Genomic DNA, 23,466 nt, shown 5'->3' on the forward strand with positions numbered 1-23,466 from the left:
AGGGCAAACCGCAGAAGTTTCGGGCGCCGAGCGGCAGCCAGGCGGTGGCAGGACGGTCCCCGCGGAGGGGCGCAGCAGGGGCGGGGGCAGAGAGCGGGGCGGGGCGCTCCGTGGGGAGATTCCCTGTGGCGGCGCGGGCGCTCCGTGGGTGCTGCCGCTGGGCCCGCGCCGTCGGGGAGCGGGGAGGGCGGTGCGGGGAGGGAGCCCCGAGGGGGCGGGAGTGTGCGCGCCCCGGGCCGGGGGTGCGGCGCGGCGCGGCGCTGTTTGCATGGGCTGCCGCCGGGATGCGGCGGGAGGCGTGAGGCGGCGCGGCTGAGGCGAGGCGAGGAGAGGCGAGGAGAGGAGACGACGGGCGATGCCCCGCCGGCGCGGCGGCTCCGCTCACGGGCGGCCCTAGGAGCGGTCGTGGCGCGCAGAGAGGGACGGCTCTCCGGCCGGCCGGCCGCGACCCCCGCCCGCCGCGATGGCCAGCGAGGTGGTGTGCGGGCTCACCTTCCGGCTGCTCCTGCCCGTGTGCCTGACTGCCGGTACGTGCCTCCTTCCCTCCCTCCCTCCCTCCGTGGGTCTCCGGGCGGGTGCGCGTCCCGGGGCCGTGGGACAGCCGTCGCTGCCCGCCGGGCGGCTGGCTTGGGGGATGCTGCGCTCTCCTTCCTCGTGGCAACTCCCCCGTTCCGCTATTTCTCCAAGAAACTTTGAACTTCGTAACTCTCCCCTAGTTTCTTATATGTTTGTTTTTGGGAATTTGGGTCGCTGTTGCTGTCCGCCCGGGGCTGCGGGGCTCGCACGTGTGGCGGGGCTCTCTCTGCTCGCAGCACCGGCGTGCGGGGCTCTGCGCTCGGAGCAGCTGCCGCTGGCTCCCGAGTCCCGCACCGCCCCGCATCCTCGGGCAAGGCGTGGGAGAGGGGAGGACTCAGGTCTTGTCCTCCAGGCAGGCTGGTTCAGCCGCTGGGTTAGGGTTTCGGGGGTACTTTGTAAAGGGGAGAGTGAGCGTGTTTCAGAAGGAGCAGTTCTCAAATTTAAGGAGGTTTTCAGCAGGGAGATTTTTCTTACTTTGAGAGAGAGAAATTTCACTTTATTAAATCGCCTTACTTAGCAGGCGGCCATCCAAGAAATGAATTATTTTTGGATGGAGAACTGCGGTGTCCAGCCACGGGTGAATATGTTAATATTAATCCGTGCCCTCGGCACAATTAGAAAATAAAACTCGGAGTTAGTCCCGCTTGCCCGTGAGATCGCAGGACGATGGGGTAGCTGCGGTTGCGGAGGGAGGCTCGGCCGGGGCCGGTGCCCCCCGGGGCGGTGTGCGGGGCGGGAGCTGGGGCAGAGGGGCCGGGAATGGCACTGCGCGGGAAGAAACCCGTCCATGGTCAGTCCCGCGGTCAGTCCCGCGGTCAGTCCGGCCTCGCGCATCCTCCGCGGGCGGCGGGGCTGTGCCGGCCGTGCCTTGCGCGGCAGCCGCGGGGCTCCCGCTCCGGTCCCGGGCCGCCGCCAGCCCCTTCCCGGCCGCGGGCGCCCAACGCCGGGGCTGCCGGGACTGGCTCCCGCTCTCCAGGCGACCTCGCCGTCCTTCCAGGACCGAGCTGCCCAGCTGCCCCCGAAACACCCATCCTTCCCAGGGCTTTGCCCTTGACTAACCCCGTGGTGGCCCCGCCAGTGCCTCTCTGTTTCAGCATCTCTCCCTCCACCCTGCCCGGGAGCTGCCGCACACTCTGGTTCCAGGTGCCCTCCGCTGCCCCCGGCTCTCCCCCGGGAAGGAGGATCGCATCCTCAGCCCCGCCGGAGGCATGCGGGACCCAGGGCGCTCCCTGGTGCCTCGCGGCGTGCAGCCGTCCTGCTTTCGCGGCCTGGGAGTGAAAATGCACTTTTGCCCCAATGTCGCATTGCCTGAGGCTGTGCGCTGGGTGCTGTTAGCACGGTTGTATGAGGGGTGAGATGGACGCAGCTTTTCAGATTGTCACCAGCATCTGCAGCCGCTTTCTGCTCCTTCCAGAGCCTGTGCCCTCTCTGCAGGTGCCCAGCCCTGTGCTTGGGGGTCTGCCGCTGGTGCTGGGAAGGCCACAGTTCCACAGATCCATGGCAGCAGATGAGGGGCTTTAAGGCTGTCCCTGTGCAACCAGCTGTCTGTGCCTTGGTGGTTCATGTGCAGGAATGCTGGGTGGTAAATCATGGGGCAGGTGATGGGATGCTCTCAAAGCCAAGGTGTGGAGGTATCAGGCAGGTCTTTCGGTGACAGGGTCAGGCATAGGGCACCCCCTGTTTGGAATCAGTTTGGCCCCACATTTTCTTTAAATTTGTGAAAGATCATTGAAGTATGGATGAGGATGAATTTGCTGGAAAGACACGTGGGGAGAATGAAAAAATTCTAGAAAAGAAATGGTGTTGAGGTGAAATTGTTTGGTATTACTCTAATAATATAATATCTTGCTGTGGTATTAAAATAAGAGGAATATTGTTCTGTCAGGTGCTCAATCTGGCTCTTGCCAGACTCTTCCTGTATCAAAACAAGTTCAGATAAAATGGCATTGCTGCCCATATTCCCGATATTTAGTAATGCAGAAGTACTTTCGCATTGCAGTAATACTTCCACAGATGAGATCTGATGTTGTCATGAATTGCTTATGCTCATAAATCTTACTCATCTGAGGATTAATTGAAATATAAAACCTGAAAGAGGCACTTCCCGTCTTGAGTATGAAAAAGAAATCTCACTGCAGAACTTTTGGGGTAGGAGCTCGTGATGTTGTTCAGTTGGATTTGGGAGAGTAATTGGTAAATGGACAAACAGCTTTTCTCTTACCTTAGTTTACTGTGTCTGGAGATGTTATTTTTCCCCCTTTACAAGCTCTTAGCAGAGCCCTCAGTAGGATGAAACCTAGTCCAGCCTGCTTCATTCTTCCACTTACCTTGCATCTGCGCCTGAGTTACCCCTGAGCCATCCCTGAGCCAGTGCTCTCTTCCTCTCCAAAGCATCAAGGAAGTGTTTCATGGGCTTCTGGAAAAGGCTTTTTAGAGTGATGTTTTTTTGTATGACTTACAGTGAGGTTACACCCGCAGCTGAAAAGCTGCCACAAGGACTCACTGCGAGACTGATGCTTTGTGTCTCCTGCCCCTGTCTGGGCAGTAAATGTATCTGGCACTGCCAAAAGGGTGCAAATACAGAGTGGTTCTTTGGGTTCAGAATCCTTTATGTGTGATTTTAAAATGCTTGATTACTACTCTTTCTTATCACGGTATAATTTGCTTTTCCTGTTTCTAAGACTAGAAAGTAAGGAGATTGGAGAGCCCTGACCAGGTGTGTGGAGGGCAATAGAAGCTGCGGCAAACTCATTAAAAATAACACGTCTGCTAAGCTGAAAACTGATTCTTTAAACGTTGTTGAAATGGTTAATGCTTTAAGTCCTTAATACCTCGAATTCCTTAAGTTTACTTACTTTTAAAACAAATACTAGTGCTAGTTTGCATGCATGAAAAAATGTCAGTTCTCTGGGATGAAATACTTGCCAAGCATTGATCAGAACCACGTAACTGAGAAAACACAATTCCTTGAAGGAATTTTTAGGATCATATCTGTAGCACTGAAGAGTCTAATCTTGTGCAGGTAAGCCTAGATGTATCCATTGAAAGCTCAAGAATGATGTGTCTCGAGCGTCTGATGAAGACAGGAAATTTAACATGTACAAAATGAAATGCTTTGGAGATTGAAAAGCTGATTGTAGGCTTATGATTTCAAAGTTGATCCTGTCGTGTTATTTTCATGATAAAAATCTTACATTCAGTCCAACGTGAACCCAGAGTTTGAACAGTAACTTACAGTAACGTGAAACTTACTGCAAATAAAGTACTGTGTTCTGTAATAAGACTGAGAGAGTTGGGTACTTTATTGGATTTTTTTTTTATTACAATTACTGCAATGTGATATTTTTCTGTGCTGCAGTAGTACAATGCTGAAAAAACAAATAATGAAATAGGGGGAGAAGGAACTTTTGGCAGTGGTGGTGGAAAGTGGGGTTTCTGTGTTTTGTCTTTTAAAGCTTGAGCCTTGGTGTGAACCTCTTTTTTTGTTATTCATATGTACTTGAAACATGCAAGAAGTGATCTGTCTCGCTGAAGTAAGGCATCAGAGCAATCTTTTGGTAATTGCTTTCTTTGGTTTGTAGAGACTTGAACCACAAAGTTGGCTCACTTGATAACAGTTTTTAATTATACTGCTTTCAATTGGTTTACTTTGCACACAATTCATTAGTTTTCTCTGAAGCAAAATATGTTTATTTTCATATGGGGTGCTGGGGAAAAAAGTGCTTAGGACATTTTTCCAGAGAATGGCTTTCTCTAGTTTTTGACTGATGCTGTTGGATTGTGTGTTATCAGCAAAAAGGTTTCAGTGAGATAGTTGCCTGGCCCAGGAGCTTCCCAGAAGTTACGCCTGCTTTCTGAACTCTTGGCTTTTGACCCAGATGAACTAAGAGTTGTAGAAGCTTCTAGAAAGTTTGGGATTTTCTGAGGGTTTGGGTGCAGGTGTCAGTGTTTTGTAAGCAATGGCAGGTAAAAGAAAATATTTTCTAATTTTTTTAGGTGACAGAGTTCAGATATTCAGAAATTTTCATTAGTTCCTTTGAGCCAAATATTTAAACTCCTGGTAAATAGCAGGAATTCCTTTTATTCCTTTTATTTCTCCTTTCAGCAACTATTACTCATCAGAATGATATTGAATGAATCAGAGTTATCATCTCTTCAGGGTATAAACAGTATGTTACAGAGAATATTTCTTAAAGCATTCCAGTATGTTCAAAAATACATCTATTCACCTGCTGGAAGTGCCTCAGTGGGAGTGAGGTCTGTGTTCTGCCTTGGAAGGAAAAGGTAGATTCCAGGGTGCTTGGGTGAACTTTAATTCCCAAATTAACAAATGCTGATGAAAATTTTGAAGGGGAAATACCTGAATTACTACATTACCAGCTACTAAAATACTCCTTACATTACATGCTTAAAGTGTATTTCAGAAGCTGATACCTTCCTATGTGTTTTGCTGCTTTGAATTACTGCTATATTACATTTCCTATAGAGAGAATAAATTGGCAAACTGTAATATTAAGGCAAGCCTGTGGAGGCAGCGAACCATGCCGTGCTTGGTTTATTATTTACTTGGTGCTTTTCATTGATTTCACTGGAGGTGGGTGTTCCAGAAATGATGGTGGAAAATGACATTCTCTTTCAGTTTTCAGGTGACTGAATGATTTCTCTGTGCCAGTCTGTGCAGGTGATGTCACAGTGATGACAAAGCAGGTTGTGATGCAGGACTGTTCAGACTGAAGGGCAGTTTGTGCAGTGGCATTGCATGTGACAATATATACATACTTATAAAAAAACTTTGACTTTTTTTGGAGTTGAAATAAACTTCCTATAGATAGGGAGGGTCATGCTTATTATGCTCTAAAATAGGTCAGTTATGGAAAAGGAGGCAAAGATCAGGCTGGTGGTGTGGTTTTGTCATTATGGTGACATTGCGGAATATTTATTATGATTTACTGATAAAATGATGGGGAACAGCATGATAAAGATTCACATAGACTTCCCATTACATTTTAAAACTCTGCTGTTCTCCCTGAATACTCATAAAAGTATTAGTCATAGCAACAAAAAGTCTAGGAACCCTTAGTGGGTAGCATGCTGGAAAAAAAGTTAACTTGGATATCAGTTTGCACAAGAGATCCTAAACCAGTTAAAATGGAAGCTTTCCTTCCCCTCTTCAAATGACATAAATAAATTTATCTAGCTTTTTGATTACAGGAAGTTTTGCCTTGTCCAGTAGGAGGAGGTGAAAGATGTCAAAGGAGCAATATGTATAGCCTTGCAGGAGCAACATTTTCCAGGCTTGCAGGCACAGGGTTAGATGTTCTTGTGCACAAAAAGCAAATGTCATTGCAATCTCTGTGGCTTCCATCTCGGGTCAATTAAAATCCAGAGGAAAGAGTTTTTGGGAGGGTGGGGAGGCAGCAATCTCCTGCAAAGTACAGTGCTCCCTCTCTCTTGTCTAAGAGCCATCTCGGGTTGACTGCCTCTGCTTCTTCCCTAGCACTCAGCTTGAAAAACTATTTAAAGATGAATCCCTAAAAAAATAGGAATGAAACTTCTCTCCATAAGTTCTTACCTTCTCTACTTATTTATCCTAACCATTCTGTTAAGTGGTTTGAATCCACTTTATTTTTAAGATAAGCTAAAACCAGAACCTCTAAGTTTGCAAGGGTTAGGGCTTGCCTGGTGAGTAACTTGTTCCAGAGATAGTATTGAACGTGGGAATGGAAATCAGTGGGAGACAGCTGACTGAAGAGAGTTACTTGGAGAAAGTGGACAGGTTGTGTGATGCCTCTCAGAACTGGAAAGCATTTGAATCCTTTATTTGTTGTGCTGGAGCTCATGAGTGTCAATTGCAAATCATGTCATGCATGAAACTCCCTGTCTTCTAAACTGCAGGTACAACAGTGATTTTTTTTTTGATTTTTTTTTTTTTTTTAAATCAGAGCAGTCAAATCAAAACATGAAATGACAGACCTGTATGTATTTGGTGGTAACTCATTTTTTGGTGGATGTTTCTAGGGGAGATCAAGGAAGAGCATGGTACTGTTATTGCACCTGTATGTGTATAGTGATGGTGCTCTTTCATTCCAGGTATTTGCTAAAAATCCAAAAATGCAGGAAACAGCTGATACACAATAGGCGGGGCGGGGGGGGGGGGGTGTGGAGAATTCAGCAGTTTTAACCACTTAAGCGCTGAAAGAATTTTTTGCAACATCTTTGCCAGCACATTTGTTGGAGTAGCAGAGTTGCAAATGCTGGCAAAAGCCAAAAAACTTCAGAGTGGCTGGTGCTGCTTAAATGACTCTTGGAAGGAACTATCATCAAAAAGGTTGTATCTGAAAGCGACACCAAATGATGTGCTTCTTCAGAACATTAAAAACTTTTCTACAAGTGTGTGAAGCTGCTGAGTGTTTACACTCCACATTTTTTTTTCTACGTCTCTTTTTCACTTTGAAACGATAGCCATTGTGAAGCTGCAGTGTCTTTTCTCCAGGATAATGTTTCTCTTGAAGGACATTAGTTACTACTTTCCTGTGTTAGACTGCAGCACTCTGAGAAACAGACTGTTTGCTTTGCATTGTGAAGAATGAAGTTAGCAAGTTCTAATTAGTGAAAAAGTCTGTGTAGTCAGTGGATTGTACTAGTCTTTCTAATATATTTAGGCAGTTCTAAAGATACCCTAAGTATGATTTGCTAGTAAGAGGCTGTACAATTTTTTTTCCTGGGCTGCAGCAGATTGGTCAATATTTGTAACTAAATCAATCCAGGTTTGTGTTCTAGGGTAAAAATTTTCTGTAGCATTACTTTTGTGGTGATCACCGATCTTCATTTTGTCATCTTGACAGGTCTCTGAAACTAAGCAGGTCAGAAGTTGGTACAGTGTAGATAAGTTTTCAGAGAAAGAGCAGCTGTTGCTGCCAGGAATATGAGGGAGCAGCCTTGTGATTCTTTTCCTGAGAGAAACTGGTATACTGGGAGTTATTTTATCAGATTAATCAGATATTTTGGTGTGTTTATTAGAAGTATATCCTTTGATGCATTATGTTCAGGATGTGGTTGTATTAATGCATTTCTCTTTTCCTCAGGGTCTTACCTGTCCATTTCCTATCTTAAGTAGGCAGTTGTAAAACCTGAATGTCACACTAAGGTTGCTATTCTGTATTTTAATTTCTTTTATATCATGAATTCTGAGTTGCACTGTTGGCTTTGATAATATCCTCTGGCAATGAATTCCGTGGGTGAACTCCACCATGAATAAAAAGGAGTAATTTTAAATTCATTTTGAGTTTGTTGCCTTAGTAAATAATCCTTTGGATGGGAAAAAGTATGTATAATCACTTAAATCAACAACAGTGTGGTGTTCTATTTACTCTAACACTTTAGAATAACATTTGCAAGCATAAAATCAACCATTAAGATTAACTATAGAAATTAACAGCTCTGAGTTTTCTATCAATTCTTCAGTTCTGAAGACAAAGGGATGGGGATTATGTAAATCTGCCTTCCCCATAAATAAAGAGTTTTAGGACATGATACTTTTACAATTTGAATAGATAGTGCACTGTAGCTCTTCCCTGAGCTCATTCAGGTAGTCTTTAGTTTGGAAGGTGTTTTATAGATGAAGTAAAACTTAAAGGGACTCTGTGTATTTGTGAGTAATACACTAATCACTCATTTTGGGCAAAATATTATAGAGCCTGGGACTGCAGACATTACATACTCTGTCTGCTGTTTCCAAGCTACTAATTATTAATATAGTTTGACAGAACCATAAGTTAAAACTGAAGTATCAAGTGGTATTCAAGTGGGAATCAGTTCTGTCCCTTGGTCAGAAATTTCATAGGAGACTGGAAATGATTTCCTGAACAGTTAAGGGGGTGTGTTCTGGACTCCTATTGTGCTGAAGCATGCCAAACACCATGTGATTAAAGAGATGCTAAACAAGTGCTGTGTTTTTCCTAATTGTGCTATTGCTACTCAATAACCTGTACATTGAATAGTTTTTGGTTTTGTTGTTGGGTTTTTTTTTGTTTGTTTTTATTTTTATTTTTTTATTATAAGATGTGCTATTAGAGAAATTAGCTCCTAGGTAATTTGAGGTAATTGAACTCCTTTTGCTAGCAGTCATGTATTTCAGGTTGCAAGTGTATGTTCAGCCTTTTGTTTAGCCTTTATTAAAATGCAGATTGAGGTTGCAAAGGCTCAGAAAGGAATGATCAGTGAAACATACTGGGTATCCAGTGTAACCCCCTTGCTTTTGTAGTTTGATAGTAGGCCTTTCTCCAGACTGATAAATCTCCAGCTGTAAAAGGTGATGCTGATTTGAAATCAGCATTATGTATCTCTGATAATATTGATTTGCTTGTCCAGGAAATCTAGCAAAAAAAGTACAGTGACAATTACTCTGAATTTCATTTTATTACATTCTCAGATATTGGAAAATGTCTGGAACATGCAAAATGTTTGCATGGTAGCTTTATCTGTTTGTGTTGTGCTTTTCTTCCCTAGTTATATTTGTGTTTTTTTACATCTTTCAGTTTCCTGGTCACTGAGAACAGATTAATTCATAAGCTAAAGGCAAGTGAGGGAAATTTGTCTTCACAAATCCTGATGTATGTGGAAAACTTTTATGACCATAAATAAATATTAGATCAATATTTGACAATATTGTTAAAAGAAGCATTCACAGCTGTAGTGTGATTGCTAATGTTTCAATTTATTGCTCCTTCACTCTGTGCTTAGAATTTTAAAGACCTGCCCTATTGCATTCCTTAATAACATTATGTTTTTTGACACAGTTACATACTTAAATTCACTTCTACAAGACAATAAGTTAAAAGAAACTACACATTTTAACCCTTCAAAACTTTGTCAGAGACCAAACTTTCTGGTACATGTATTTTGCAGGGCACTTTCAGTTGCAAGCAAAAATTCTTTGCTTTTGCATGGTTTGACACAATCAGCATTTTCTTTGATGGCAATAATTGTATATTTCTGTATAGATACTCATAGAGAAATATTTGTGCCTTTTCTAAATGCTAAATAATAAAATTGTTTTCTTCAGGTTGTAGTGCTGTTGGCCAAAGAATTTTTGTTGTTATAAGTGTAGTATCAGCTAGAAAAGCTGCATAGTCATTTTGATTCTTCTCCTTTCTCCTCCTCCTCCTTTTGTCTCCAGACATTTAACATGTCAAATAACTGTGTAATTTGAAGGAGAAAGATCTGTGAAGTATGACCCTAATCTCTTATTTGTTAGCGAAATGTGGGGCATGTGTATTTGCAGTATAATGCTATGTAAATAAAAAACACCACTTCCATAGCTTATTTTCTCAAAATTCAAAGGAAATCAATACCCCACTTTTTAAAAATTTGTTTTAGATAAAGTGCCTTTGCTATGTTCTTAAAAACAAAGCTTCTTGTGAAGATAATCAAGTTTAGGACTTTCTGCCATCATTTCAGGGTATTATTGGGTGACATTCCCCCAACAACCCAGAATGGTACTGTATCTATTTGTGAAAATATATTTCAGCTGCAATCTCTGTAGTTAATGACTTTCACTGTGCTGCTTCTTATAAACCTGTATATAGACTTTGTTGTCACATTTCCTCTAACCTTGGAGTATTTCACTTACTAGCCATTTTTATTGAACTGAGTGAATGAACTCAATCATGATGTTTTTGGTGTACATAAACATGGCCTGTTTCTTGCAGCTTTTCATTGCCATCTGCATGTAAAGCATCACAGTTGCTTGAAGATGTCTACAAATATTTTTCTTGTTAATTTGCTCGAGGCGTAAGTAGACCTACTCATTTTATGTGTGTTTAAAAAAGATCCTTGCAGTTTATTGTACCACAGTGATTTCGGGCAAAAATTGCTTAGAAATGCAATAACTTTAGGTGAAATAAGCCATTGTCAACTTTTGGCAGCCTCCTTCTCCTGATATCTACAATTTTATCACAGCATGTAGACAGAATGAGGGGTGCAAGACAAGCCCACTGTGCTGTTTGGAGGGTAGAGATCAGGGCTGACGTCATAATTTAAATTCACCCCTCCCTTTAGAGAAATCCATGTTAAAAAACAGAAAAGAGGCAATACACAGATCTTGTTTCCTACAACTTGGCTGCTTAGTGAGCTGTACTGGCAATAGTAAGGAAATGGCAGAAGGTCCCAAATGGTCATTAGTGTGCCCTAGAGGATGAAGCAGTTGGAGTTGCTAGAATTGCAGAAGAAGGATATCAGGTTATTTCCTGCTGTATTTACTGTTACTGTATTTGGGGGAGTTCTGCTTGTTTCTTCCCCCTGTGGACTTCACTGTTTCCTGTTGCTCTTGGAATGGAATAGCAGTAAGACTGTTCCAGTGCTACACAATATTGCAAACGGGAAGGAATGAGAAGGTCTCATTACTAGAGTATCCTGCCTGCATAATTAATGCATGTTAGTCGTTGTTGAAATACACAGAAATGGGAACGTAGCAGTCATTTAAAAAAAAAAAAAAAAAAAGCAACAAAAAGAATAAGATAGCCAAGTCACTGGAGTGGGCCTCTGTTTTGAGGAGAAAGAATCATGTTCTGTGGGACGACTAATTCCGTAGTTATTCCGTTTGGGTTTCTCATGCATTCTTTTGATGCAATTGAGGTTGGGCAAACCCCTGCAAGGTTTCCAGGGTGCTTACAGGAGGGGCATTGCTCAGTCTTTCTGTTTCCCTCCTCATGGCATCCCAGGCTGGGAGGCACCTCAGGAGATCTTCCATCTCCTGCTCAGTGCAGCACTGAATTTAACTGTGATCACTCTGGGCTTTTTCCTATTGAGTGTTGAAAATCTCTGAGAATGGAGGTCTACAGCCTCTTCCAGTGCTTAGTTATTCTCTCTCAATCACTGGGATTTATTTCCTTTCTTCTCTAATATTCCCCCAACTTCAGTTCATAGCCATTGCATCTCAGTAGGCACCTCTGTAAAGAGCCTGGTGCTGTCTTTTCTGTAACCTCCCCTTAGGACAGGAGTCTGCTGTGAAGTGAGTGACTCAAAGCTGCCTTGTCTTGGAGCTGAACAAGCCCTGGTCCCTCAGCCTCCCCTCATGGAGAGGCTCCAGCCTTCACTCTCTTGGGGACCCTCCCCTGGATTTTTTGAAGTTTATCAACATATTTTTTGTCCTGTGTGGGACCAAAATGGCATGTGGTTTGATGATGGCTGAAGAAAGGGAGGAATCCCTTCCCTTGGGTATGCTGCTGTTGATAAAGCCCATGGGCTTAACCTGAATATCACAAGGGACATTGGATTTGGAACTTTTTCACCTTATCTGACAAACAAAAAGACTACCATTTTTATTGTTCCTTAAAAAAAAAACAAAAAACAAACCAAACAAAAAACCACCCCAAAAACACAACCCTGAACTTTCAAACTGTGATCAAAAGCTCACAAGTAAAAATAAATTAATGTTTAGATATTATATCTGAACAGTCAGCATTGCTACCCAGGCAGAACTTGTAGGAATTGTTCTTACTCATTTTTCATTTAAGAACCTAAGCATTAAGTCTTTGCAGTAAATCCTAAACCCTCTCTCCTGACATGAAAGTAGATGCTTCAGTATGTTCTTCAAGTTGTTCTAGTTATGGCTTTTGAGTTTTGGTTTTAAGCCATGTAGCAGCAGGTCTTGGAAGTCCTGCTGTGAGGAGCTGTTTCTTCAGTCTTTGTGTAAACTCACTGGTACCTCAAATCTCACAAGAGTCCCGAATTCCATTCTTGGGTTTAAAATAAATAAATTAATCACAGCCCGTATCTGTAGGGTATGTTTGATTTGCTGTGTTTTAACACATCCAAAATGCACCCAAAGGCCCGGAAAGGTTGAACTTGGGTTTCTCATCTGAAAGTGCTGATTATTAATGAATGTTATTCCATAACATTGGCACCGTCATCAGTCACTGACTTGCAATGAATGGAATGATGAATTAATGCACGACTTAAAACGTTTATTCCCAACTTCAAGAACTGTCCAAAGCTGGCAGTTCTAAGGGGCTAACTAGCCAGTAAATTATTGGCATTATTTTCCCAGCAATCATGTTCACATACTTGAATATTTTTAATTAGTCAGTATTTCTTGTTATTCTGCATATCTTTGACAGCTAATTTGTTTTAAAACCACAGGAAAAAATCAGCTCTGCATGTTTCTGTATTGCATTCTTTTCTCCTACATGACCTCCATCTCGTCTAGAACTGACAAATTACTTTTAGCAGTAGTTATTTTACTGTTGGGTTGCAATTTTGAAACAAGTATTTGAAAAACTGGCTTGTGTTTTGGCCATTTCAAACACTTTGTGCTGATCATTCAAAGAATCTGTTGTGCTGGGTTTTTATAAATCCAGCAGAAGAAATTGTTTCCTTTTTTTTTTTTTGCCGTGGAAACAGCAAAATTTATTATTTATTTCTTTGAGTGTAGTGTTTAGTCAACTGTGCTGCCTTTAGAGGTCAGCCCACTGGATACTGGAAATTCTCTTCCCTAGCCTCTTTCATTCTGCAAGAAGCATGGGAGGAGTTAGAGTTTAACCATATGAAAAGTCGAACTGTTTGTGGCATGCAGTATTTGATAAAAGGCAAGTTGTTGATACCAAAAGTGACATGCAACCGCTGGTTTTTTTTGTCCTGTTCTGCACAGGTCTGCCCTAAGGTGATAGATGATTCAAACCTGGAAAACAATAACTGGTGTACTTGCAGCTGCCCAGATGAATTTTCTGAGGGCTCTTTATGCTCTTGTAATTGTAGGTAATATGCTCATGTTCCTGTAGCTTTTGCCTACAGTCCTCTTTAACATTTGCATTTTTGCACTGTCTGTATCTGTTCTTTCCTTTCTTTGAAAGATTAACACCACTCCCCATGCAGTACTGCAAATAAAAGAGATACTATGTCATCTGTTGGTCAAATTGGTGTTTTATTGTGAGATCATCTTCTTTTCTAAATATAACACATTTAAAAAGTAAATTTATATATTCAGGGAAATATCAAGATAGTGTGCACCTTAAAAGGTGTTTTAGAAATACTGGTAATTTTAGCTTTAGAGTTTTGTAAAGATTCTGTAAGTGTTCACAAATGTCTGATATTCTAGCAAGGACTATGTGTACCTCTCCTAACATGTGGGAATTGAAAAAGAGCTAAGGAAGATGGGCCTGACTCTCAGAATTGTCAGACTCCGTGTAATTTACGGAATAATGCTTGCTTGGAGATACCCATCGTTTTTGCAAATCAGACCTGGCAAGTTTCCTGTGTGCATCCCGTGTCTGTGCATAAGGAGTGAATCAAATGCTCCAAAGGTGGGGAGGATGAACATGCTGCAGAATTACATTTTATAAATTCATATCACTGTTAAAAGTAGCAAGATTAGTTGAAGTAAACATACTTTTTTCTTTGAGCTAGTAAATATGTGCTCAGATAATAAATGTATTAGTAACATTTTTTACAAGAATTGATACAGTTGTATTTTTTCACATGTTGATGTTGACAGCTAGGATTTGTTACTTAATTGATTTTATAATGTCACATTTCTGTCAGCTGATTCTTTCATGCATGATGCAAATATATGCATTCTAAATTTTTTTTTTTAACACAGTAATGATTCCTTAGGCAATTGTCCAAGAACAAGTGCTGCCAGCGCCAGAAGGTTGTTTGGAAAGGCCAGTGCCTGAATTCCATGAATGAGATAACATATAACATACCACCTCCACCAAGGCCAGTAAATCAGAGGAATATGTAACTCCAAATTAGAAAGAAACTGTTGTTGTAACTTGAGATAACTAATATTCAGCTTGTCATTCCCTTCATTACTGAGGTATGTTTGTATCAAATTAGATTGTTCCTTGCACTTAAAATAAGAAATAACCTGAGATTCAACATCAAAGTCAGCAGAAGCCATATCAATAAATTAAGGATGTCATGGGTGTGCACAAAAAGGGGAGAAAGAGACATTTAAGAAAGCTTGGGCACAAGACAAGGAAAGTGTCTTTCAAGAAATGTTAATCAAAACTGTAGGTGAAGATACTATTGGTGTTGTTCACAGAGCTGTTGTTAGCAAGTTAAAGTTACTTGTTTCACGCGGGTTTTTATCAAAATCCCGGCAGAAAACATTGCCTTTCAAAGGCTACTGCCACAAGCTGCAACATAATTGTCTCTCCTCATGAACATGAAAAAAAGATTCCTTAGACTGTTGCAAAGTGGCCTTTGCTGCTAGTGTTTTTTCCTTTCTTCTTTTTTTTTTTAATTTAAATTGTTTCTGTCTGAAAACCAGATTCAGGTCCCTCATGGACGTTGAGTGTCCTGGGAAAAAACCCCCACAAACAAATTGCCTCCATCATTTAATATCCTCCTGTGCACTTTTCTTGCAAAAAGAAACTATGCAAAGATAGCATTTTTCACGGCACTTCACCCTGGCTCCCTGTCAGTTTTATATTATAGTATAATTAAACTCATTATATATTTAGATTTGTTTCTAGGAGGTCGTAACTAATAAGGCAGAGGTGATATAGAATAGAATATTTTAGGTTGGAATAGAACTTTTTAAATCCAGCTATGGCACTAAACCATGTCCCTGAGCACCACATCTACATGTCTTTAAAATGCCTCTAGGGATGGTGACTCTACACTGGACAGCCCTTTCAGTGAAGAAATTTTTCCCAATGTCCAATCTAAACTTTCCTCTGTGTGACTTGAGACCATTTCCTATTGTTCTGTCACTTGTAACCTGGGAAAAGATATGGATGCCCATTTTGCTACGACCTCCTTTCAGGTATGTGGAGAGTGGTCAGATCTCCTTGGTGTCTTTTTCTCCAGGTCTGACAGCTGCAGTTCCCTCAGCTGTAGCTTGTAAACCTTGTGCTCCAGACCCTTCACCAGCCTCACTGCCCTTCTCTGGACACACTCCAGCACCTCAGTGTCTTGTAGTGAGGGACCCAGAACTGAACACAACTCTCCAGGTGTGGCCTCAGCAGTGCTGAGTACAGGGGGACAATCACTGCCCTGGTCCTGCTGGCCACACTATTGCTGACACAAATGACCTTGTAGTATTTGAATCTTTGTACCTTGCATTGATTTCTTGTGAGTTTTGATTGGTCAGCATCCCACAGTAATCATCTGTCTTCTTATTTTGGAAATAATGTTAGTCAAATATAGAATGGGTAATGCTACCTGAAATATCTTATAATTTACAAACAATTATAGCAAATATGCGATATGACCATTTTCTTTGAGTCTGAATTATGGAAAGTGGTAATATTAAACATCTATATCCTAATAATTTAAATGATGATCCTGTTAAGAGAAATCAGAATCCTTTGCCAGTGTTTAACAGGCAGGGGAAAAAGTCAGACTTAGCCCCAAATACGTTTCTCAGATATGTGATGGGTTTCTGGTAACTTGAAAGCAGTTACTTTCATTGCACTGTCAAATCTGAAATTGGAGTTATGACTGATAGACAAATCATCTGCAAAAACTTAACTAAATGAATTAGGTGTGAATATGAAATGTGATATAATGGTAACAATTTAATTTCGTTAGATACCTGTGTAAGATACATGAATAAGACTGAACGCTATGATATTCATCAAAATTTTTGCTGGCTACCTAGGGAGTAGAAATGGAAGCATTAAGCATTCAGGACCTCTGCGAATGGATGTGCTAGAAAACCCAAAGTCACTGTGAAAGAGCTAGCTGGCTACAGTGAGGTGAAACAAACTAATAAAATTACAAAGAGAATAAAGATGTTCAGAGAGTGAGATAAATTTACCATGGTCAAATCCAGAAAGCTGTGCAAATGCTTTGCATGGCTCAGATTATGACCAGGACTGTTGAGAACATCTGCTGGGTGATGTGTCAAGGACAGCATAGCACATGCAGAAGTTAACCACACATTTGGTCAGATGCATGTGGTATTTTGCACAATGTTCAGGGTCATCAGGCACAGTATCTGCCCAGTCTTCTAATGTTTGCTAAAAAGATTTGTGTGACTTAATGTGTGTTTCTTCCTGAAGATCTCTCTTCTAGCAACTTGTGAATGACTTTGTTAAATGATTTCAGAAAGGTTTTTGGTTTGTTTGTTTTGGTTTAGATAGTGCCTGTGCAAACATCACCAGTTAAACTTCCTAGTTTATTGGCCGGGATTGTTGCACTCTTTCTCTTATAAAGAACAAAGCTTTGCAGAGGGAAGTCCAATTTCACCTTCTGTGCAGTAGTAATGGATTATCTTGCTGATTATGTTGTCTTCATGGTATTCCTGAATTCCTTAATGTGTAGTGAAGTAAATCAGCTGTCAAAAATGTATGTGTAGATGTGTCTCGTTTTACTACATGAAATGACCTGATTTTCTTTTGTGGTAAATCCGTAGCAGAGGTATAAATTAATGTTTCCTCCAGTACTAGAATTGGTAGGTGGAGGAGTTTTACCCTGCATTATTCTTTCAGGTGAAAAAGTATGAAAATCCTATCCCTGGAACAAGACTGAGAGAGCAGAATATTAAAAATCCAGGCATAGGGGCAGGAATGGATTTCATTTTTATATAACTAAGAGGGTATGTGAACACACAAAGGAGGCATTTGAAAGTACATTTGAAGTAGCTGGTGGGTGAATTTAAACTCTTTCAGCAAAAGATAAACAGATTTTCCTAGCCCACAGTAAAACACTGGCCGCATTTTCCAGCAAGAGAGACTGTAGTGGGTTGATGCTGGCTGAACTCCAGGCAGCCACAAAAGCCACTTTCTCACTCCCCTCTGCAGCTGGACAGAGGAGAGAAAATTTAACAAAGGGTTCATGGGTTAAGATAAGGACTGGGAGAGATCACTCATCAAATACCATCAAGGGCAAAACAGGCTCAGCTTAGGGATATGAAATGAATTTATTGTTGACCAAATCAGCGCGGGATAAAAATAAGTAAAAGAAACCCTTAAAAACACCTTTCCCCCACCCCTCCCTCCTCCCTAGCTCTACCTCCCAAAGGTACAAGGAGACAGAGAATGGGGGTTATGGTCACTTCATCACCCATGGTTTCTTCTGCTGCTTAGGGAGAGAAGTTTCCCTGCTGCACCATGGGTCCTTCCCATGGGAGTTCTCCACGAACTTCTCTGACCTGGCTCCATCTCACGAGCAGCAGCTCCCTGTGAACTGCTGCAATGTGAGTCCATCCTATGGGCAAACAGTCCTCCCAAACTGCTGCAGTGTGGGTCACTCTTCCACGGGTGCAGTCCTCCAAGGACAGGCTGCTCCAGCATGGCAGCAGGGCTCCTCTCTCCATAGGTCTCCCACAGGATCACAGTCTCCTCCCAGGCATGCACCTGCTCTGGCATGGGGTCCTCCATGAGCTGTGGGTGGATCTCCGCTTCCCTGTGGATCTCCATGGGCTGCAGGGACACAGCTGCCTCACCATGATCTGCACCATGGGCTGCAGGGGAATCTCAGTTCTGGTGCCTGGAGCAGCTCCTGCCCCTCCTTCACTGACCTTGGTGTCTGCAGAGTTTTTCTCGCATGTTCTCACCTTGCTCTTCTCTAGCCGCAATTACGATTGCACAACAAATTTTTGGTTTTGTTTTTCTTTCTTCTTAAATCTGTTACCACAGAGGTGTTACCACCATTTCTAACTGGCCCAGCCTTGGCCAGCAGCACATCCATCTTTGGAGCCAGCAGGGGCTCTGCTGGACCTGGAAGAAGCTTCTAGCAGAAAGCTTCTCACAGAAGCCACCCCTGTAGCCACCCTTCCTCTACCAAAACCAGGCCATGCAATCCCAATACACTTTACCGTTTGGAAACCAGATGTCCTCATGTGGGACCTGGTCTGCTTCTGAGCTTGTCATTTCTCTGGAAGAGTGAGTCATGGGACTGTGTTGGTGTGACTCCAGAAGAACAGTCACCTCTATTGGAAGCAAATTGAATTACAATTGAATATTGGAGTGCAATTTATTCTCCTGTTGAATGTCACAGGAGGGAACCATTAATGAGGAAGATAAATATATGATAATATGGTTGTAGGGGGATTTTGTGTTTCAGGTTAATTTAAAGCTCATTTTATGAAGGATTTGAAGGCAGGGAGATAAGGGCAGTTAAGCAAAGACTAGGAGGGCAGGAAAATGAACTATGAAAGCTGAGAGTACAGAGAATGAGGAATCTGTTTGTAGAGTGGGAGATGGGGTAGGAGGTGTCTGTAGAAAAGAGCAAAGTAATCACTGGCTCATTTGAGAAATAGGGAAATGAGTAGATGAGTTCAAAAAGATTAATGATTTGGAATGTTTGGAAACAGGATAGGAAGCTGAAGAAGATAGCCAACTAGGCCAGTGATAATAAAACCAGCAAATAACACTGTCAGTAGAAAATATGTTAGCCATGGTGGCCAGCAAGAATGTGTGAACTCTAGAAATGACAGTGAAAGAAGTGACAGGACTTCCATAAAAGACTGAATTAAGGCATGCAGAAATAGAGAATTAAAGGTTGCGTCTAACAGGCAGTGAAAACAGAAGTGGAAATCCAGAGGAGAGACAAAGATTATTTTGTCAGTCTGTCAGAGTAGCTTTGGGAAGGTGACTAGGCACACGACAAGGGACATCAAAATTGACAAATGTGAGGTGGTTCTGAAAAGAGGGAGTGGTGAGGAATATGCATTCCACAATGGAATTTGGTATTTTGGGCTTGTTTTTTTGATTTCAAGGGCTGAAGCGTGTTACTGTGGAGATAGTGATCTGGTTTTGTGACAGAATCAGCCTCTAGTGAGGTTTAGAATAACCTGCTTTTCCCAGAGATGACTGAAATTGTGGAAGGGTCTGTGGTAAATATTACCTGTAGCAACTTGGCCAAGGTACAGACTTGCCTACTTTGGGAATCAACTGATTCTAGTCTGCATTAAAAAGAAAAAAAGGCCCACCCAAAAAACCAAGGTTTTTATTGTATTAGTGTATTTTTTGTTTTCCCCTAGAAGTTATTCTCCATTCTTGATCTTCTCTCCATTGTGTGTCCTTCTTTGGGCTGTGTGGTTCATTGAGGTCTCTGAGATGCTTGGTTTTCTGCATTCCTACTGCCATCCTCCCTTCTCACCATCCCCTTGGTATGGGATGTCTGCATGATGAATGGTAGAGAGTGAAGAAATGGCTGTCACAGTCTAGGACTGGCTTCTCGAAATTTGACCAAACTAGTGGTGTGAGTGGCTCTGGGAGGGCTGACTTGTGAAGCAGAGCAACTGCCTAACTCAGACCACCTTGTGCTTCCCACGTTGGGCTGGATGCATTTCCTGGAACATGGACCCAGCATTGAAGGTACAGGGGTGGCTGTGGCGCTGTCACCAGCAAGAATGGTCCCTCAGCTGACACAGGGACTTGTGCCTGAGGCTGAGCTGGGGATGATGTGCATGGCTATCAGCTCAGCAGGGATCTTCCCCTGGCTCTCCAGCCCTGGGGTCCTTGTGGCTGCTAGCATGTGGCACAGAGGAGCTGCCTGCCTGCCAACCCTGGGGTTGTGGTGGGTGTCAGAGGCACAACAGCCCCTGCCACAGCTCCAGGGAAGGGATCCTGGCTCCACCACTTCCTGCTTCCTCTGCCACCACTCGCACACGGCCGCTGTTGTCGTGGTTTGCCTCCTAGGGCAGTGGTGGTGTCCTGTCCTTCCATCTTAACTGTTTCACAGTGAACTCAAGGATGTAGCGAGCTCTGAATTAGGCAGGCAGCCAGTGTAAAATACATTCTCATTTTATGAGTCAGCGGCTCTCTGGTTCATTAAAACCATGGTCAGTCAGCCAATAATGGTGTTTGGTGGTTCATTTATCCAGGAAGAGTCTTCTCAGTTGTGTCTTACATTCCTGAATAGTATTTTATTTTTTACTTTAAGAGAAATATGCTCTTTCTTATGCTTTGTAACAACTTTAGAAGGAAAAACAATGTCATAACTGCACAGAGATACTTTTTGTGTGTTAACTGCATACTTGTATTTTTCAGGAAATTTGATTTTTCTTGGGAATATTTAGTCATTTCATGTCTCACTGGGTTGTGACCTTACTGTATGAGTGCAGCAATTAGGTCTTTAAGTTTCTTGTTTCAGGACATGTAAAAATAATTAAGTGGTACTGTCATACACCAGCTCAACGGATTCACACAAGTGTGTCATTTCTGTGTTTCATATCACTGCAGTAATTTATACTTAATAAAATGCTTTACGTGCCTGAAACTTTATTTCTTAAAGAATTGTTTAAAATTTGGAAACTAATATATTGACATTTCCTTTTTTCTGGTTCAGAGGGAGAAGACTTGCTTGTTTCTGGGGTCTTCTATTTCACTTATAGTTCGTATGTGGTATTATAAGGATTCTTTAACAATATTACAAAATAGCAACTTCATCTTCTTATTTCTTGTTTTTTGTTTTTTTTTTTTTAAGATGAACATATTAAAGGCAAAACTTAGAGGTGGATTTGTTTCAAAACTTAAAGCTGGATTTGTTTCAGTGATCTCAGAAAAGGAGAAAACCTGCAAGATTTTGAAACACTTATTTGCTTGAGTCTGTTTTTGAAAAATGGAACGTGTTTATCTGGACAACTGTGAAGTACTGAAATGAGATAAACTATTGCAGCTATGGCTGCAATGCTCTTGGGACTCCTTAGCCTTGTCCCCACTGGGAAGTTGAAACTTTGCTAGAAATCGTTGTTGGGTTTTTTTTCCCCCTTTTCTCTTTGTAGGAGTACTCTTCTAAAAGTTCTGAATGCTAGCGTGGGCTGATTAGAACAGCTTTTTGTAAACATGTTGCTTTCATTTGGTATATGCAGAACTTCCCACTGAATTTACATTTAAAGCAAACATAGCTCAGCAGTGAAAAAATAATTACCTTAATTTTCAGGAAGCACTGAATCATGTATCTGATGCAATCTGAGTAGATCCAGGGTAGCTGACAGTAGACTTGCTGGCTGTTACTCTCTTTTTCTGGTGGAGAATGCTGCAGCCTGTGAAAGGAAGGAAGAATTTTGCCCTTCTGTGATGACATGAAAAGTGTATAGTCTGGGGCCAGATGTATGTGGAGGAAAAAGGTACATTTACAGTGAAGCTGAGAGAGAGAACATGAAAGTGAATGCACGAGAGGAGTCGCTAAGTGGAGCAGAGACCATTTATTGATCTGGCAGGAAGGAACAAAGCTTTGATAGGCAAGGATTTATGGAAACGGCGTAATGCATCCTCAGATTTGCTTGCTAAGGCTGCCTCATATTAAACTGTCTGCAGGGTCAGGGTGCCTCCTGCACTGCTGTATCAATTTTTTTATTCTTGCTTCTGGAAATAGTTTTTTATATGCAAAACAAAAATCACGTATGCAGACTGCCATTTGCTTGTGCATAATATCTGGTTTTGCTCATAGAAACATGATGTTAACATGTGTTAAAGGATGTGCACAGAACTGCTTATGTGCTTGTGTGCAGAAGGAAATCTGGTTTTACAAACCTTTATGGTTATCAGTGGCTCACTGACTAGGCTGAAAGTTTTATTTGCATCTGTTCTTTTGTGATGTAGTTAAGTTGTCATGTTTCTTTCACCATGAATAACTTGTAGTCCTGTAGGACTGTCAGAAGTTGCTGTTCTTGTTACTTGTTTTGTTGTTAAAATAGTTACAAATTTCTGGTAACAACTGAGTGCCCTTTTTGTTGGCACTCCAAGGAGTACAGTATATATTAACAAGAAACAGCCATGAAAAATGCATGAAGTGCCAGGAACTACTGCAAACAAAGGCACTCTAAACAGAGCCATCATAACCTGCTACACTTAGAGAGAGACCTTTTCTGTGGTAAAACATCAGCCCATCTTACTGCCAAAAAAAAAGAAGAAAAAAAGAAAGGAAGGAAGAAAGAAACTCCTATTCTCCCCTTCAGCTATCTCCATGTGTTCCCTAAGGTCCATCATCTGTTGTTATATGTAAACTTACACATCAGCACTGCACTTAACATATATTTAGTGACAGCCCCCCTTAGTCCACTCTCAGGTATGTCTGATAAATTAGATCAGGCATAAAGATGGTTTCTTTAGAGACCTTCTGATCCATAAATGTGTTCTGCTTGCACACTGATGCAGTATGTGATCAACACACAAACATCAAACGGCACTTTGAAATCAAACCTTTGTTTGCCCTTCTCTTGAGTTCCTTGAAAATGTTTTTCCAGGCCTTCCATCACTCGACCAAGGGTAAAACCCTGTTAACTCCCAATGAAAATTACTTCATAGCCAACCTGTCCCCTTTTATTGCAGTGCAAAAAACCTATTTCTTTAGCATAAATAGCTTTTGCTCCATATTCAGTCTTGGCTTTACTCTCCTGCCTCTTAGATGTTTACAGACACCTGGTATTTTCTCTGTCTTTTATTTGGCTCACCAGTTTGAACTTTAGGTCTTCTCCAAATTATCTGCCTAACTTTGGATTGAAGGAGGGTAATTGAATCTTGCACACTCCTGTCTGGATGAGGTTTTACCAGTGATTGATACAATTCCTGTGCCAGTGAAGTTGTCTTTACTACACACTCTCTTCCCATATAGCAACGCCATACTGGTTTTATTTGATCTGCTAATAGGGGAAACACTGTTGTTTATAGCCACTCAACCCTGTTTACAGTGGCTTGTTTTGTTTGACTCATTCTTTTTTCATGTTACTAAGTGTGTTTTGGTGTTACTAATTGTGATAGCATTCCTGTTATTTCAGTCCTCAGGATCATGCAGTTTTGGGAGACTGTTTCTTCTTTGTATTGTATGTAGCTCCCCGATCTGTGTTATTAGCAAGCTTCATTATCACTCATATTTTAATTGCCAAATCAACTAACAAAACAGTAGGGTCCATGCCAAGAGCTGTCCTTGAGGAACTCTGTTGCAGACCTTTCTGCAGCTGGAGAGCATTTCCAGCATTACTCAGATCACTTC

The 23,466-nt window shown here is 41.9% G+C and overlaps 1 protein-coding gene across 2 annotated transcripts in view; it reads left to right on the forward strand.

Annotated features, from left to right (window-relative positions):
- The first annotated feature begins 244 nt into the window (after positions 1-244).
- Positions 245-23,466, forward strand: part of PIEZO2 (piezo type mechanosensitive ion channel component 2) — a 285,437-nt gene continuing 262,215 nt past the window's right edge. For both annotated transcript variants that reach the window (XM_085052533.1, XM_085052532.1), the window contains exon 1: positions 245-527. In XM_085052533.1, coding sequence (XP_084908659.1) covers positions 464-527 — 64 coding nt within the window. In that variant the 5' untranslated portion in view covers positions 245-463. The remainder of the gene's footprint in view (positions 528-23,466) is intronic.

This window comes from Lichenostomus cassidix, chromosome 2 (assembly GCF_008360975.1).
Source record: "Lichenostomus cassidix isolate B80296 chromosome 2, HeHo_3.0, whole genome shotgun sequence".
Taxonomy (NCBI): Eukaryota; Metazoa; Chordata; class Aves; order Passeriformes; family Meliphagidae; genus Lichenostomus; species Lichenostomus cassidix.